Source organism: Aplidium turbinatum, chromosome 10 (genome assembly GCF_918807975.1).
Source record: "Aplidium turbinatum chromosome 10, kaAplTurb1.1, whole genome shotgun sequence".
Lineage (NCBI taxonomy): Eukaryota > Metazoa > Chordata > Ascidiacea > Aplousobranchia > Polyclinidae > Aplidium > Aplidium turbinatum.
Genome location: NC_137481.1, coordinates 2,639,410 through 2,653,831, shown reverse-complemented (window position 1 = coordinate 2,653,831; position 14,422 = coordinate 2,639,410). Strand labels below are relative to the sequence as shown.

The following is a 14,422-nucleotide window of genomic DNA, read 5'->3' as shown; positions in this document are numbered from 1 at the left end:
ACTGCCTATTCTGTTGATATAACGCACTTTTCTTAGGAGTCTATTGATTTGGAACCCAAATGTCTCATAGGTACCAGGCCCACGTCATGCTCTTCACGGTCTTCTTCAAACGTCTATTTCGGATATAAAACATTCTTGTTACGGAAATAAAAAAAAAGTGGTGGTTTGTTGTAAAGAGGTCTCAACCACAGTAGGGAACAAAACTTATCAGAAAACTGCGCTCAATTTTGAATACACGGCAAAGTTTCTTATAAAAGTAAAAACCCTCATTAGTTGCACGAGACATAAAGACATAGCACCTATGAAACGTTCGTTTTCTATTCCATAGAATACGTTTTGTATATTTCATAGCCTTTTATTTCAATCACTGTGACTCACAACAAGCATTAAGTTCCGTTTGTTTTTATTTATGACCTTCAGAACGAAAAACAATATATTTCAAACATAGCAGAGGCCAAGAAAAAGGTAGAAGCGACCAAACGCGGACGTTATAACGTGCATGATAGCCTACCAAAGCAGGACAATCAGTTTAAAATATGGTACGGTTGCAAGTGCAACACTTTACTGGATGCTGTTCCAAGTGTAGCCAATTCTATCTCATCTCAATCATCATTGCTCTTACAAGATTCTAATAGCAATGTAGCGTGAAGCACAAAATGCATCGGTATTTTTTTACGTTAATTAGACCTACTTTAACGTCAAACTTACCTCAAATGCAGAGTTTGTGAGCAGGCAGTCATTCAAGCAGCAAGTTACGGTTTGTGATTTTGTCAATACAAAGACCTGGGCCAAGACTTACCTCTGTCAATATGCATGAAATTGGTATGTGCTTCCGCTCGAAAAACTCAAACGACTTTTTTGTTGCAACATCAAATCGAGCAGAATAGAATCAAACCAGCAGACATTATTTTTAGTGAGATGAATCTTATAACTTCAAAGACACAGTTTTGAATAAGAAATTAGCAAAGAAGTTAGTTAAATAATGAGTTGACTGGCAAATAGTTGCTCTACCATGTACTTTCCAGTCGTTTCCTGTAAAAATTGAAGATGGTAGATATTTTTCAGTAAAAACGAAAGGATGTGGTGTTGTCATTAGATTGCTACTGCGACCACCGGGTTTAAGCTGCCCACATTACATTATTTTGACAACGGTTAACATAAAAGAAATGTAAAAATATCTATTGCATAAATATCGCAGTTATCACAATTGTCTATTAACGCATCTCAGCTTTGTCGAGTCAGAATGGCAGCCTTTGTTTCCAATTCAGCAGCAAGTACGGATAGTTGCAGAAAGGTGTATGATTGCAAGATACATTGTTGGCCAGCAAGTTAGTCAATTTTGCATTGATTCAACGTCTGTAAACTTAGGAGTGTCCTTCATGAGCAAAATCCAGTATTTTTACGTTACTCAAAGCCAGAAACGTTGAATCAAATTAGTGGCGACTGGCGTAACTTCAAGTTTATAAAGAAAAGAAGAAGCTGCAAGCTCAAGCAGCGTTGGTTTGGCTCTCGGGGTGTGCGCTTGAGCAACCCACTTTAAGAACAGCCTTCCATTCAGCGGCACCTAGTGAATGAAATAATTTACAGACAGCAACATTTCTACAATTGGAAACTTCATTTTATCGAATTTAGTGACCGGCTCTGCGTCAGTGGTTAAAAGCCTCTACAAGTATGGGAAACTGCCAGGAATAAACTATCAGAGGCTTTGTCAGTACGAGGATAAAGTTCCCTCAATCGACCAGCTGTATTCGTGGGGTAACTTCAAGTATGTGTCTATAAGTGTGGAAGGCAAACACAGCTGAAAGTGGCCCAGAGACCTTCATTTGTGATGGAAAATATAAGCAAAACAAAAAGAATTGATTTGGTTAATTGGTTTTGAAACTTTGTCCTCGGACTAACAAAGCCTTGATTGGTTATTCTTGGTCGTTACGCATGCTTGTAGAGGCTCTTGACGCAGGGCCGGTTACCGAGATTGACAGAGTGAAGTTTCCAATTGTTGAAGTGTTGTTGCCCAGGAATTATTCCATCCACTAGATGCCGCTGAATGGAGAACAGTCCTGAATGCGTTGCTCAAGCGTACACCCTGAGAGTCGAACCAGCGCCGCGTGATCTATATTTTGTCCAGCAAACAGGGTAATTTGGGCACTCCCTTCAACCAAGTTTCTGATTGTGTCAAAGGACGTTTTAGACTTTCCAATCTATCAGTGCATGTTCATGGAAAACTATGGATATTTTTATTATGTGATACTATCGCGTTAAAATTGTAAACTTTAAGAATTTGTGACATGAAGTGTTTTAAATCAGCTTCATGCTGTTGTTGCTTCCGGAAAAAGAAGAAAGAAAAAGGTAGAATTAATAAAAACTTATCGTATTTCCCCTTATCTGTTGTTTTGTTTGATGAATATAAAGCTAAAGAAAAAAAATACATTCAAAGAGTGACAAGTTTGAGGTTTAAACCCACATGTTGATGTTTCTAAGATAGTGCTGATGTGGTTGTATTTCATCAAGTTGATGCTATTGGGTGTGTTTGTATTGATAGCTGCCGCCGTGGTTTTGTCTTGAGTTGCAATCTCTCAGACAGCAAAATTCATCATTTTTACTTCGATTTTGTCGAAGTTGAATCAATGTAAAAACGACAGATGTTTCCGCCTTGGAGCTGTGTTCTCATCATATCACACGACCGTAACCCAAAGCATCACAAAGCTCTTGCTCTATCGTTGAACTCGGCCAAGTATCGTGCAGAATAATTAGATTTCAGCCCAGGATTTAAATTTTGAATAGATGTTGCATCGTTTGCACCTGTCTGCATTCGCAAATAGTGTTGTCTGGGGAGTTGTAAGTAGTCACAATCAGATGTCATTGTCTTCTTATTGTCTTGTCACAAGTAGCGTTGACAAGGGGGTACTTTTCAACACGGGCCGACATAAGTTTAGGGATCTGTAACCTTCTCAAGGGGCTCGGAAATATGAAGAAACCACAGCGCATTGTTTGAATACATTGCCTTTGTCTTATAAATGTCTTGATTTGGGGCCCAAAAAGCTTATTGGTACCGGGCCCAAAATATCTTCTCAACGGCCTTGAGCTACACAATGCATCAATGCTATTAAGATATTTTTAAAAACTTGCTTAAAAATGCCACCACCATATGAAATTATTAGTTGCCGTCAAGCATTCACAATAAGTGCGTTGATGTGTGAATGATTTGGAGATTAGAATATCACATCATTTTATTTTTGTCATGAACGCGTTTTGGACGAAAAAGACAGTAGCTTCAGAGGCGTTGGAACGATTTTTGACTGGGGAGGGGGCAGGATTATGAAAAAAGGGCACTTTTGTAGCTGAAAGACCTTTTTTTTAAATTTTAGGATAAGATATAGCGATAATGCTCATCTATGAGCTTATTATCGAGTAATGATACAAATGTCCAGTATGAAAAGAACGCTGACACGGAAGGGCATCATGCTATGTTATAATGATGTAGGCTAACCTACTGTGATACAGAATTTTGTGTCGTGAATATTATTTTGAGGCAGAAATGAAAGATTATAACTTAATAAGGCTAAAAGCGAATAGCTGAAATGGATATATTGTATTGCAAAACGTGCAGTAGCTTACATGACCTTAAATGGGTACCATTGCCCCCTGCCTAGGGCCGGATTTAGCCGATGGGGGGCCCGGGGCACTTTTAGATCGGGGGGCCCCCGTGCAAAAAATTTTTTTGCGCCTGCGGCGCGAAAAACCGTCTCTACGTTTACAGTAGCATCAGTCCAGTACTGCACAGCATTTTGCAGAAACTTTAAAGGCCAAAAGGAAAAAAATAACACAAAATCACATTTTTTTCCACATAGAGGGGCCCTTCAAAAGTCGGGGGGCCCGGGGCAACTGCCCCTCTGCCCCCCCCCTAAATCCGGGCCTGCCCCTCCATCTTCAGAAAAATTGAGGGCAGGGGGGCATCCTCCCCCCTGCCCCCCCCCCTGTTCCCGGCGCCCTTTGAGTAGCCTACCACCAACAAAAAGCAATATATCAGCCCTTCAATGAAAGGGAAAGGGTGGAAAAACCTTAAGAGTTTGAACGTGCGTAGATAGTTATTTGCATAGCAACTTTTGACTAGTAAAATATTTTATTGCTTTTCTGACAAGGCATTTGAAAACTGAAGGTTTTTGTTGCAGGCGATGAGATCCCTCGACATGTTCCGTATCGTCAACCTGTAGCTGTCCATGACATCGTCGCTGATAAGAACGGTGAGTTGATTGTCCTCTGCACGACAGAGATATAGAGGCGTCCAGTGGATTACCTTATTCTTACTGCTCAGCTTGGTAGCTACTGTGAGAAAATGCAGCTGCATAGCCTATTACTGTTGTTTGTTGTCACTTTACAATGAATAAGTTCATTGTTCATGAAACTTTGATTGTTTCCTGAGGTGAGATCAACCCCAACTCACGTCGTCACATGTTTACTTTGTTTAAATTTGTGAAGGCTAACGTATTGTTACATTATAAATTGTCTGAAAAGTTCCTCTGATGTGCTCCTGTCATTGCTAATAGTAATGACCCAAAGGTGTTTAGGTGGGGATTAGGGAAAAACTTGTTTCTGGAGAAAATGTTAAAATGGAAAAAATTTCAAGCTTACATTGTTTGACATGTTCATTTCAGGAAGCCACAAAAACGAAACCTACTCAAATAAAGCGTTCCAACAAGAAGAACGCATAGAAACCCACCAGCCTTCACTAAATGGCGCTACAGAGGACTTGTTACCCCCCTACGGACGACAGCGTCAAGAGAGTTTGATCAGTAATCTGTCTGTAGTCTTTCAAGCACCGAACGTCGATGAGAAAAGCTTGGGCGAACTGGTCATAGAAGAATTCAATCACAAGTCTAAGACACTGCACTCGGTTAGTTCAGATGACAACTCTGCATCGAGAACTACTGCCGGTGATGTCATAAGCGCTGCAGCAGAATCGTCACAAGCAAATAACACAACAAATTCTTGTGACGTCAACAAAACCTTGTTGTCAAGGCAACATAGTCCCCAGTCACTGAACCGTGACGATACCAAATCAAAAAATTCCCCTTCATTTCAAAATGCAGAAGAAAAAGTAATCGAAGACAAAACAAACAACACAACAGCGTCCTCAGGTAGGTTACGGTTAAGACAATAATTAAATTTAACAACATTAATAGCTCAAGTTTGAAACCCTTTATTTAATATTGCTATTAGTATAAAAGATCAAGGGACAGTTTCATAAAGTATTGATGTACAAAAATTAAAAAAGGAAAAAACTAACTGGAAAAGGCGATCTGGTGTTAAAACGCTTCCTCAAATGGTGATATACCTAATACAGAAGCACTTTTAAGAAAACTAATTAATAGTTTTTTTCCTGAACTCTAAACCTTTAAATCATTTGGCTAGACCGCTAGAGTCTTCAATAAAATTTTATAATAGCATGTTGTGAAACCGGTTTTTGGTCATTAGGACATCGGCATAACTGAACTGAAACGAAAAAAGTTGCAATAAAAGTTATTTGCCTTTTCGTGCACATTGTTGGTTTTAGTGGCGACTTGTGGCTAGTTTTAATGGATAGGCTGCAAAAATGTTTTGCATTGTTATGCATTACATTTAAATTCACTAATTTTACGAAGGCAGGCTCCCAGACAAGAAAATCCGTCATTTTTACATTGATTTAACATCTGCAGAAGTTGAATCAATGTAAAATGACCGATTTTGCTGTCTGGGCTGCAGCCTTGCAGTCTATTAGGACAAGTCGCCACTGGTTGGTTTTACATTTTGTTGACAGACGAATATTTTGTCACAGAATGGCGGGATAAGCTGAAGTCCGACCTTTTAAATGATGACGATGATGAAGAATTTATTGAGAGTTCCGAAGAAAGCAACGAAGATTTATTATCGAGTTCCGCTTCCTCGATTAGTTGTGATAGTGACGATGAAGTTGATTTCAATATCAAAGAACAAAGACGGAAAACCAGACGTGTGATTTCTCAGTCGTCCATCAACAAACTATTAAACCAAAGGGCTTTAGTCATAGACAATGGGTCTTATCTTGTAAGGGCAGGCTGGGCGGGCCAATTCTCGCCTGCTTCTTGCACAAGAAATGTAATTGGCCACTGGAGGGCGGAGGCAAGTGAAGCTTGGCAAGAAGCACTGGGGTCAAAGTTCATCGGAAATAAAGCGATAGAAAGACATTCTACCCTAGCGCTAGATAGACCAATAGAAGGTGAGTGCCACAGCCACCAAATAGTTTTTTATACACTGCTTTACATCTGAAAACGTTGGACCAGCGCTTTTACTATCTTTTCGTCATCGCAGAACTAACTTACTTTTGTGTTTTTTACGGAACCCCCACTAACAAAAATTTAGGAATTACGAAATGATTGTAAGAAAATGAAATATTTCGTTATTAAACTTCAGAAAGTAATTAGACACTTCAACAAACAAACATGTTGTTAAAAAGTCAGAAATTTAATGATTTTGTTCTTGTATTTCTTTTAAAATCCATAAACCGAGGTCTCATGTTGTTCAATGCAAACTAATGACGTGTCAACATACTGAAGCCAGAAATAAATTCCCCGGACAAAAAACAAAGACCCCTTTAAACTCAGGGAGCCACACTATATGTTAAAGAGCACTTCGTTAGACCAATGTGCTTTGTGGCTCAGACATAATAAGCGAAATAACTCAAAGTAGCTTCAACCTATTCTTGCAGCGTAGACCAAGTACGTTCTATTAATTTATTAGAATATGAAACAATAGACTATTACTGGCAATGTTTGTAAACTGTTCCTGGCAACGCTTGTAGACTGTTCTTGGCAACGCTTGTAGATTGTCCCTAGTAACGCTTGTAGACTGTCCCTAGTATAACGGTTGTAGACTGTTCCTGGTAACATATTTTTATGGCATTTATTCCGCAATACATATGAGGCACAATCGGCCGAAACAGTTAATTTTTGCTTGGTTTTTCTTGATTTGTCTGCCGACACCATGTAAGCAATTAGATCACTTTTTATTGTATTCAACCTATAGGAACACTTTATGCAATATATGTGTAATGTGTATATCGTGTGTCTATTCTGTATGTGTATCCACAGACGGCAAGATAGGAAATTGGAAAGGACTCCGTGAAGTCTGGGACCATGTGGCAAACGTAGATCTGAACACTGAGTTGGTCCAGCAGCCTGTGCTTATCACAGAACCAGCCTTTGTGGACCGCAAGCAACGTGAAAAGATGGTTGAGGTATGACGTCTATGAACAATGTCGTTTGAGTAAAGTTTCAATCTTTGAGAAATTGTTATGTCAGAGAAGAATTTGATTTTTTAGTCGAGCAAAATGCTTTGGGTGGTAAACACTAGACAGGGTTTCTCAAAGTGGGCGAAATCGCCCCCCTGGGGGCGATTTTGAGCGCCAGGGGGGCGAAAAAATCAAAGGGGGCGATCGGGGGGCAAAAACACTCGAAGGGGGCGAATTTATCAAACCACCAATAACAGTCCAACGCGCTAACAACATTCCAACGCGCAAACCATTTACTGCAAATAGATGAATCCACCTTGACCGACAATGTATCGCTGCTGCTTGGATATGTGAGTTTTGTTCATAATATGAGAACAAGAAGAAATGATTTTTGCGCTCAGTCTTCCTACAGATATTCGGTCATCAAGCATCTTTAATGCAGTGAAAAACTTTTACGAAGAGAAGGGGATCCACTGAAGAATATTCTACAATGCGCAACTGATGGTGCTCGGGCAATGATTGAAAAGTATCGAGGGTTCATTGCACTGATGAAAAGAGCAACTCCTGGACTTATTGCAATACATTGTGTAATTCACCGTCAGCATTTAGTTGCCCAATCAGCTCAGTCCTGAACTGCATGAATCACTAAATATTGTGATAAAATGCGTCAACAAGATAAAAACGCTGGTCAAAATGTCTTAACTCAGTTTCCCAATTTGAGCGAGAATGTTATTACAGAAGAAGAACAACGGAAAAAATACTGCTCACATTTAGACATGCTTCATAAAGACATGAAACTTCGCTTTCCAGATCTCGTGGACCTCCATGTTCCAAACTGGGTGGTACAACCATTTTCTACCGAACCTATAGACATAGTACTGTAGAAGTGGAACTTCGAGAGCAGTTCATTGATATGCAAACAGATGATGAGTCAAGAGTGAAATTCAGAAATGATCGATACGATTTTTTTTGGTGCCAGGTTGCTGGTAAATATGAGCTTTCCTGGAAAGAAGCTAGAATGTGGATTTTGTCGTTTCCTACTTCATATACATATGGTTGAAAAGGGGTTTTCGGCTGTGGCATTGATGCTTTCAAAGCAAAGAAACGCTTGCTAGTTCATAAACGGGACGATCTTCGACTCTAAGTTATCTTACGAAGATGTCGCTAAACATTTCAAAACTTTGTAAAAGTCGCCAAGCTCATCCATCTCATTGAACATTATCATGTATTCATGTTACTGTCAATTTCGTTGATTAAATTCCCAAAACTAAATTTGTCTAACACTCTATTATCAATGTTTAATTTACTTGACAGAGTTAGGGGGGCGAAATTTTATTTCAATAACGAAAAAGGGGCGATGGACTAAAAAAGTTTGAGAAACACTGCACTAGAACATGATCATAGAATTGACAAGGAAGGAAGAGAAGCATGAGCTGTAAGAAAAAAGTGTGGGTTTCGGAAACGGGACATTTAACTTTCTTTCTTGTTAATTCTGTGGTCATGTTCTATTACCCTTTGCAGTAGGTTGGTTTGTTGCCATTTTTCTCTAAGTTTGCATGTTCTTTTGTTTTTATCGAAAATGGTTATGTATTTAATCAACTGTCGACTAAACGAAGTAGTAGGCTACCCGGTGAAAGTTGGAGTCGAATTCAGCGCTGGAAAATATCACATTCACTACTGATACATTTTGCTGAATTTCTTGCAAGCTACATAAAACAGTAAAATTAATTTTTCCTTCTGTTTGCATCTTGTTCGACTAAAATCAGATTTCTTCGTCAAAAAAGCTCAGGAGGTGCTGAATTTTTCTTATCAGTTTATATTTTTATTGTAAAAGCTTAACCCAAAATTTTTACCTTATTCTAACTTATGAGGGATACCTACTTGGAACGATGTGATATTTAAGTTAAGTAAAATACCGAAAAACAAATTTTGCAGTTTTGTGCCACAACGAATTTTCGCAACTTCATTTGAAGTAAAATTTCACAATCATCCTCTAAGTCTAAAGTTTCAATGTAATTTTGAAAAAACGTTTGTCAAGAAATTTGAGATTTCAAAGCTTAGATCCTGAAAAAATATAAAAAATAATTGAAAATAAACAACTAAATCTAAATCACAGCCTAATTTCTGAAAAAAAATCTAAAGTAATGTAGAGTTTTTCCAACCCCTTGCTCGTCTATATTATCTGCAAAGATTACATGAACAGTCATAAAAACAAAAAGTTGCAAAAAAAATGTAATAGAATCGTTGCTTTCAGAAGCTATAGAAAAATTGATATATTTTGTGATATTGACGTCAGTCACACAGCGCGAAGCCGCAGGCGGCTGGATTTAGAATGATTCTGTCTTCTGCCACAATGAAAACAAATAAAGTTTGTAAAGTTTAGCAATAATTTTTTTATTTAGTTTCAATCTCAGACAGCAAAATCTGCCATTTTTACGTTGCGTCAACGTCTGCAGACGTTAAATGAATGTAAAAATGACTGATTTTGCTGTCTGGATTTCTGGTATTTGTTTCATAAAACACTAATTATGAACAACATTTTGCAATTGTAGGTCTTCATCGAAACCTTGCATGTTCCAGGAGCGTGCTTGCGCTCCCAAGCGGCAATGTGCGCGCTTTCAGCTGGTCAAAAGGTGGGGCTGGTGGTCAACTGTGGTTACGGCACAACCGAAGTTGTTCCCATCTACGAAGGGTATCATCTTGATTACGTCACGACAAATGTAAGTTATGGCAAATAAAGACATTACCACCAAACTGTTTTCTTTTTTCAACATCATCATTTAATTTGTTCCACAAAACTTATTTTGTTGAAAATTTGGAGAACTTTGAGCTTAAAATTCGCTCCTGTTGCTATGACGTCATCCATCTTATATGATGTCATGCCCTTCCAAAAGATTTATATTAATTTCAATGCCAGCACAAGACATGAATAATAAACACACGTTGACTACATGCTATGGTATCCCATAATCTGTGTCCGTATCCATTAGACTGCAAATTTAGTTTATTGTAAGTTAGATTACTTAGTTAGTTATTTCAGTTAATTAAGTTAGCTTAAAAATTAATCAATTAGATTGATAGTAAATTGTGTCCATTGTCCATTAGATTTTACAGTCACGGTGGTCAATCATTTATAAATACGTAATAATTAATTCTAATAATAATTAATACGTAATAATTATTCTCAATGCTTTACTTGCGACGTCGTTTTTTTATTTTTAAAAGTTTAATGTTTTGCAGATGGGTATAGGAGGACGCCACCTAACTGATTATTTAGCTAGGCTTGTCCATAGAGAGCATGGGGTTAGTTTTACGTCAGTTGCCGAGTTGGAAATAATTAATAAAATTAAGGAGAAATATGCCAGAGTTGAAGCAGGTACGAAATCGCATACCCTCTTGCTCTCAATATACTTAGCTGTACTGCGTTGATATTGCAATAAACTGGAGTAGCCTACTTGTATGATGTTTTAGAATGTGTAGTTAAAAGCTGTAAGCATCTTCAGTTAAACCGTTTTATTTTAAGACTAAAAGACAACCTTGTATTTATACAGCTTGTAACTTCAGTAAGTTTTCCTATCTCTGACAGGCAATTGAAAATTAGATAACATGCAATTGAGCCCACGGAACAGAAATCAACATACAGAAGATATTGATTGCAGCTTTAAAAGTTTCTTTTGTGGACACTATTTCGTTTCTAATTAACTTTTACAAATTATTTCGTTTTGACTGATGAAATTCTCCGTCACTCCTACTTAACATAATATGACGTCAGATTCGAAACAAAACAAGTCTGCGTTGGAGAGCGATTTCGAATACGAATTACCAGATGGTCAGATTGTACAACTTGGAAGCGAGTTATCTTCGTGTACGGAACCGTTATTCCGACCTGGCTTAGTCGGTAATGCCGCTCCTGGCTTGCCCACGGTTATTAAGCACACATTGGACAGGTACGATATTATCATCATACAGAAGCTGTATAGTATTGAGATGAGAGCCCTGGAACGGCAATCGAAAGGGCGCTGGCTCGACACCGCTCAAGATCATACAGCCGTGTCTTTGGCAAGACACTTAGCCTAAAGGCATGCTTGAAGGGTGATACGAAGATTGACTTCCTTGATTTCCCGTCCACTTAATCTAAGTCTTCAACTACCAGACGCAAGCCTAAATGTGACTAAAAAGCATAGAACCAACATGACATGCTGCAGCTAAGAGATTTCAACCACGGGTGTTTTGAAACGTCAATATCTTTAGTTATTCCCATTTCAATTTCATCAAATTTTCTTTCTTCCATCAATGAACCTTTATCCCGAAACATCGTGGTTTTCTCTATTGTTAACATCTTTAATATTTAGCGATCTCTTCTTTAATGTAAAATTCAATTCATACGCTTTTGCAAGATGATGATAATAGAGTCACAAGAATATCAGTGCTTTATTTTCCAAAATATGCAACATACAAACTCACGAAGCCTGACCCATGCCATGCGTGGCCCAATACCTTACCATACAAATCCGGTCCGTACCATTTCATAAACTGACCCGTACATTTCTGGTCCATGTCATAAAAGCCTTCTTTCCATCTCGTCTATTATTAACCCTCCCAATACTTACCCTCCCAATACTTACCCTACCAATACTTACCCTACCTACTTTGTTTTTTGGGCCCTTGTAATAATCCCCTATTTTTTATATCATTCCCAGAGCTAAGTGAAAAAAGAAGCTTTTGTCGTTTTTAAAGTGTTGGTTAACCAGCATGAAAGAGATTTGTTTCCGCATCGAGTTTCCTATTTTGTTTGTAGAGTAAATACAATTACTACTTGCTTTCATTCGTCTGATTTTAGATTAGACCCAGACATACTGGCGGAAGGAAATAACCGGGTCTTGTTGACTGGAGGTGGGAGTAACCTGATGGGACTGCAAGAGCGTTTGGAAAGTGATTTGCCCAAGGCGGTGGGCGGGGCTGATATTATTGTCCAATCATCGACTTGCGGAGACAATGCTGCTTGGGTTGGCGGCTCCTTATTGGCTGATCAGACAGGATTTTCGGAGATGTGCCTCACAGAAGACATGTACTTCGAACATGGGGCAAGTATTGTTCACCGATTCTGCCTCTAAGAAATGCACATTTTGATATTCAAACACGGCATCGGAATTCCAGTCGTCTTGAGATGAAAGCAATCTTACGAAACGACCAACTTGTAAAGGTGTAACTTTAAATTCAGTTTGAAAGTTAAATGTACCCGTTCAGGCTCCAGTGATCACAATCATAATGTAATCGAAAGCAAAGTTGATTGGTTACAAAGCCTGAAATTTGTGAGTAGAACTTCGAAGCTCGAAGTAGTAGCTCGATCGAAGTAGATACTCGAAGCTCGAAGTTACGTGTTTCCGTCTGATTTTCTTCGTTCTATTCTTACGTTGACTCCTGAAGAGAATCAGACGAAAACCTGCAGCTTCGGGCTGCCGTGAACAACATTCTACTCGCAATAATCGATTGCATTAATAATGATTATTTGCTCATACTGCGATCACATGTCTTATGTTTAGACTGATAGGTGAGTTCAATGCAATTCCTTGTAAATTCAATCTGAGGTGATCAGTATTCACGATTATTTTGAGAATCAATTCGATCTCCATTTCAATTGCAAGTAAACTTTCATAAGGAAACCAATTACGACTAAATGTATATTTTCACTGAGGTTATAGATTAAAATGTATATTAGTATGTTATTTATGGTTTTTTTAGTTAATTTCTCATAGTTTATTGTTTTATCAATTTGTCCAGTCAAACAAAATAAAAAGGTTTAACCGAATGAAATTCCTAAAACTGACATTTGTACATTAAGCGTCAATTTTGGAACTAAACCGATAATAACGTTTGATTGTTTCTAAATCAAGTGATAGAAGATCCACTCGGTTGATGTGTAGTTTTGACATAGGCTTTCACAAATGAAATCAAATACTGTTCTTAATTCACAGTGAAAAATCTTCACTAAGATGCTCTATTTTCTCTGACTCGCTCAGTTGTTATTTGTGTATTTTCATTGTCAACTAGAATCTCACTTTGCATCATGTTCGGAAAGCACTTTTGTATGTTTTGAAGTGGGATTTAATGTGCTTAATACCGGTAGTTGAGAAGTTATAGATTTGCTGCATTATACGAAAAAGCTGCAGAACTGCTTGCAGTTTGAGCACTTTGGCAAGGTTGGAGGACTGGAGGTAGTACCATTTTTGGAGCTTAGGTTCCACAAATGGAAAAACGTCACACGGAGGTTTCTTTCTGCGTGGCTATACCCACTTACCCAGTGTACCGTACACTAAAGAGGCAGAAAGGCCGAAACGGTGTGCACTGTCTGCAGTTAAATACAAAAAGATATTCTTTCTTTCTATCAGACACACTCCTATCACCGCATAAAAAGTTTTGTTAAAACATTATTTGTTTTGTCTGTTTACGTTATATGCTGGAAAATAAACTTCCCGAAACATTCTATGATAGAATTTTTAAAGCATTTCACTTTTTTAAATGGCACAGAAGAAAAATATGGCAAGTTTGTTTTATAAAATCTAGTTCATGTGCTAACATTCCATATGGTTATGTTTGTTTATCCTTTGATAGTATCTAAATCTATTGATTGAACATTAACTTGGTCAATATATTGGTCTGCGTCTGGCATAAGCTCACAAGAATGAAACAAAACAATATATATTTGACTTCTATACAAAGGCGACAGCTATCTATGGTTGATATCATTTTGTATATTTCTTCTTTTGTTTTTTTCTGATTTTTTTCTAATAAATTAGAAATTATTGCATGAGCTTAAACGCATTGTGTCGTCACAAACAAGCATTGTTTGCAACAAGAGTTTCGTTTCGCCAACGTCCGAAATTGCAATACATAAATCGCTTACGTGGGTATATATTTCTTTAATGATAAATAGTTTTTAGAATACGTAGAAACTAGGAAGGCCCCAACAATGGCGTATGACGAAGATGAAGATGGGCAGGTGCCCTATGTGTCTGCTGGCTGCCGCAAAGCAGGCAGTAGCGAAAAGGCCCCTGGAAAGAGGTACAGGGACATGATCATGAAAGCAATCAAGTCCCAAAGTGAAGCTAAGGGCAGCTCGTACCCAACTATTTCTCGCTTTCTTGATAGAAAGTACAAACTACGCAACGATGGAGCTAT

The 14,422-nt window shown here is 38.2% G+C and overlaps 1 protein-coding gene across 1 annotated transcript; it reads left to right on the top strand.

Moving 5' to 3' along the window:
* The first annotated feature begins 2,189 nt into the window (after positions 1–2,189).
* LOC145777916 (uncharacterized) lies at positions 2,190–14,054 on the top strand. The gene is made up of 9 exons (XM_082589276.1): positions 2,190–2,346; positions 4,170–4,241; positions 4,653–5,135; positions 5,813–6,232; positions 7,104–7,249; positions 9,796–9,963; positions 10,484–10,619; positions 11,016–11,190; positions 12,084–14,054. Exons 1-9 carry the CDS (start codon positions 2,286–2,288, stop codon positions 12,355–12,357), a joined length of 1,935 nt encoding a protein of 644 aa, XP_082445402.1. The 5' UTR covers positions 2,190–2,285; the 3' UTR covers positions 12,358–14,054.
* The last annotated feature ends 368 nt before the right edge of the window (positions 14,055–14,422 follow it).